The 3,722-nt window shown below is 41.3% G+C and overlaps 1 protein-coding gene across 1 annotated transcript; it reads left to right on the forward strand.

Annotated features, from left to right (window-relative positions):
- Window positions 1-2,485: 2,485 nt before the first annotated feature.
- LOC110533216 (C-type lectin domain family 4 member E-like) lies at window positions 2,486-3,322 on the forward strand (the record flags this gene model as incomplete). The annotated part of the gene is made up of 4 exons (XM_036974700.1): window positions 2,486-2,580; window positions 2,702-2,844; window positions 2,995-3,098; window positions 3,278-3,322. Coding segments are annotated over exons 1-4 (314 nt in total), but the record flags the coding sequence as incomplete, so codon positions are not given.
- Between the last annotated feature and the right edge of the window lie 400 nt (window positions 3,323-3,722).

Here is a 3,722-nt window from a genome sequence, read left to right on the forward strand (position 1 = left end):
AAAACAGGGACGGCTCCAGCTGGGGACAGGCTACCAAAAACGGGGGACTGTTCCCGGAAGACGGGGGACATCTGGTCACCCTACTCAAGTCTCTCCTCCAACACCACTCATATTGTTGGCCACGTTCCAGGCTGACTACATTGAAGTCTCCTGCCAGATTTCACAACTCCTGGATTGGTGTTTAACATATCAGTTTACACACATCATATGATATACCAATTTGATGCCCATTTGTTGCTGCGTGTCAACTCAAAAACAATCTAGTCGGCCTTGAACGAGACAGCGCTCTCCTCATTGTGGTTGATAGATTGAGAGGTCCCTCCCATCTCACAGACACAGTAAACAAATAACCCTGCTACTGCTCTCCCTCCCTCCCTCCCATCTCACTCAGACAGCCAGTTTCCTCTTCTCTCTTTGGTTAGCTTGCCTACTTGTTACTTTTTTTTATTTTATTATTTTTTTTACCTTTATTTAACAAGGCAAGTCAGTTAAGAACAAATTCTTATTTACAATGACGGCCTAGGAACAGTGGGTTAACTGCCTGTTCAGGGGCAGAATGACAGATTTGTACCTTGTCAGCTCGGGGGTTTGAACTTGCAACCTTCCGGTTGCTGGTCCAACGCTCTAACCACTAGGCTACCCTTTGGCCCCAAGTATATTTCAAAGCCATGTCTTAGTGTTACTATTGTGTTAAACTATATGTTAATATGTGGTATTGTGTGCAGATTGATGACAGAACAAATGTTTTAGAATAAGGCTGTAACGCAACAAAATGTGGAAAAAGTGAAGGGGTCTGAAAATGTTCGTAATGCATTGTATATGTTCGTTGGTGGCCAGTCAAACTCTGGGAAGTTTCCCCTCGGTATAGATCTATGATCAGCAATCCCTCCCCCGATCCTAACCTTAACCATTTGTGGTGGAAATGCAAAACTGACTCAAGATCAGTGTCTAGGGTCAACTTCACCCTACACCACCAGTCACAGAGTGGGAGCCATTATGTGCTCTCCATTTGAAGGCTGGGGGTGCTGTAAACTCAGTCAGAATTTATGTAGTGTATCTGTCAATTAACAGGATCCCAATTTATTGGAGCACATCCAAAATTGGGACCCTGTGAATTCACAAATGCTTTATATAGCATGATATAAAGTCATATCATGTATTATATTATCACACTACAGATGGTGGGAGTCATATCATGTATTATATTATCACACTACAGATGGTGGGAGTCATATCATGTATTATATTATCACACTACAGATGGTGGGAGTCATATCATGTATTATATTATCACACTACAGATGTTGGGAGTCATATCATATAGTATATTATCACACTAAGGCTGGTGGGAGTCACGTGGTGGCCAGGGTTGTGCTAATTTCACTTCCCTTCACTGTGGTTGACTGATAAAGAGTTTCACTACCTAAAGTCACACAGACACAGCACTTTGCAGGGAGAAGACACAGCTAGATGCACATTAGAGCTGAGGTTAGAAGTAAAAGTTACTGTATTTGATCACAAGTGTGTTAAGATGTCAGAGGGAGTCTATGAAATCTCAGATGGATTTGAAGAAGATGAGCCTGATGCAATGAAGAACAAATTATATGCCAACGTAAGAGCCTTTAAACCCAGTCCACGAGAAGGAGTTGTTGCTTCAGGTAAGATTAACCGCACACGCACACACACATTAAACAGGTGAGATTACCATGTAGTAATATAGCTTTGTAGCATTTTAGCTGTGTGATCACGCTCTCATCTCGGTGTCAGAGGAAGGCCATAAACATTGTCAAAGACTCCAGCAACTCTAATCATAGACTGTTCTCTCTGCTACCGCATGGCAAGCAGTACCAGAGCGCCTAAGTCTAGGTCTAAGAGGCTTATAAACAGTTTCTACCCCCAAGCCATAAGACTCCTGAACGTCTATTCAAACGGCTACCCAGACTATTGGCATTGCCCCCCGTCTTTTACCCAACATGTACATATTACTTCAATTACCTCGACACCAGTGCTCCCACACACTGACTCTGTACCGGTAACCCCTGTTTATAGCCTCGCTATTGGTATTTTACTGCTGCTCTTTAATTATTTGTTACTTGTATTTCTTTTTTAGTTTTTTCTTAAAACACCTGTTGGATACAGCGCATGTGACAAATACAATTTCATTTTATTTATTTGTCCCAATCGTGAATGATACAGTAAAACACATTACCAAAATATCATACTTTAATAATGTGTGATTCAGTACATTTTCAGTGGTGGAAGAGACCCTCTGGAGTTGCTGCAGTGTGTCTGGGGCTGCTGTGTGTTCTCTTACTGGCTGGGATCATAGGCCTGTCTGTCTACTGTAAGTTTAGTATGTTGTCACTGAGACTTAAGTCGCCTACTTAATTCATACTTAATCATCAAAGGTATGGTAGCTAAATGTTTGATGAACTTTTCCCTTTTACAGATGGAGTCAATTGGTGATCACGACTCAAACAGAGAGAGACCAGCTACAGACCAGTTACAACATCCTGACTAAAGAGAGAGACCAGCTACAGAAAGAGAAAGATGATGTCATGTCAAAGTTATCTAATCTGAGTGAGTTCACCTAATAAATGATCATAACATCACATATCTAATATGCAGTGAACTTGTGTTTTGTATTCTACAATAATATGTGCAGAATAATAAGATGGGAATTCATGTTATTATCTTGTAGAACAAACCTGTCCAGAAGGCTGGCATACGTTTGAATCCAGTTGGTACTTCCTGTTTACTAAGGCTAAAACCTGGGAGGAGAGCAGACAGGAATGTGTGGAGAGAGGAGCAGACCTGGTGATCATAAACAGTGAAAAGGAACAGGTGAGAGAGAGAGAGAGAGAGAGAGAGAGAGAGAGAGAGATGGCAGGGGGGGGTTATGATCAAACATCTCTTGGTCAGTAATGTATCTTCCAGTATTTAACACATATTGTCTATAGTAGTTGACAATATCAGTATCTTTCTCACCAACAGGAGTTTCTCTTCAACCTCAACAGTAGTTTTTGGATTGGTCTGACTGACTCTGTTACTGAGGGGACCTGGAAATGGGTGGACGGAAACCCACTGACCACCCCAAGGTAAGGGACTACTGCTCTAATAACACTGACCACATCTCTCTTGGTTCTGAGAGAGCTTCCAGTCTAACTCTGTGTTGTTCATTCTCTTGGTTCTGAGAGAGCTTCCAGTCTAACTCCGTGTTGTTCATACTCTAGGTTCTGAGAGAGTGGTCAGTCTCACTCTGTTGTTTCTACTGCAGGTTCTGGGGGAGTGGACAGCCTAATGGTGATGAGTTCGGAGGACTGTGCGTTGTTCTCTCACAGTTCACCAGACCAAGGAAAATGGCATGACTATCCGTGTTCATCTAACCATTACTGGGTCTGTGAGAAATAGTTCTCTCTCACTGTTAGTTATGATGTTGATTGTCACTCTGAAAGTCATGATACCAGCTACAGGACTTCAGAAAGTATTCACAGCCTAGACTTTTTCCACATTTTGTTGTTTACACGCTGAATTTGTAAATTGATTAATTGAGATTTTATTGCCACTTGTCCTACACACAATAACTCATAATGTCCAAAGTGGAAATATGTTTTTCATTTTTTTTTTTTTACAAATTAATAAAAGATTGCTGAAATGTCTTGAGTCAGAAAGTATTCAACCCCTTTGTTATGGCATACCTAAATATGTTCAGGAGTAAAAAA

The sequence above is a fragment of the Oncorhynchus mykiss genome, unplaced genomic scaffold (genome assembly GCF_013265735.2).
Source record: "Oncorhynchus mykiss isolate Arlee unplaced genomic scaffold, USDA_OmykA_1.1 un_scaffold_836, whole genome shotgun sequence".
NCBI lineage: Eukaryota > Metazoa > Chordata > Actinopteri > Salmoniformes > Salmonidae > Oncorhynchus > Oncorhynchus mykiss.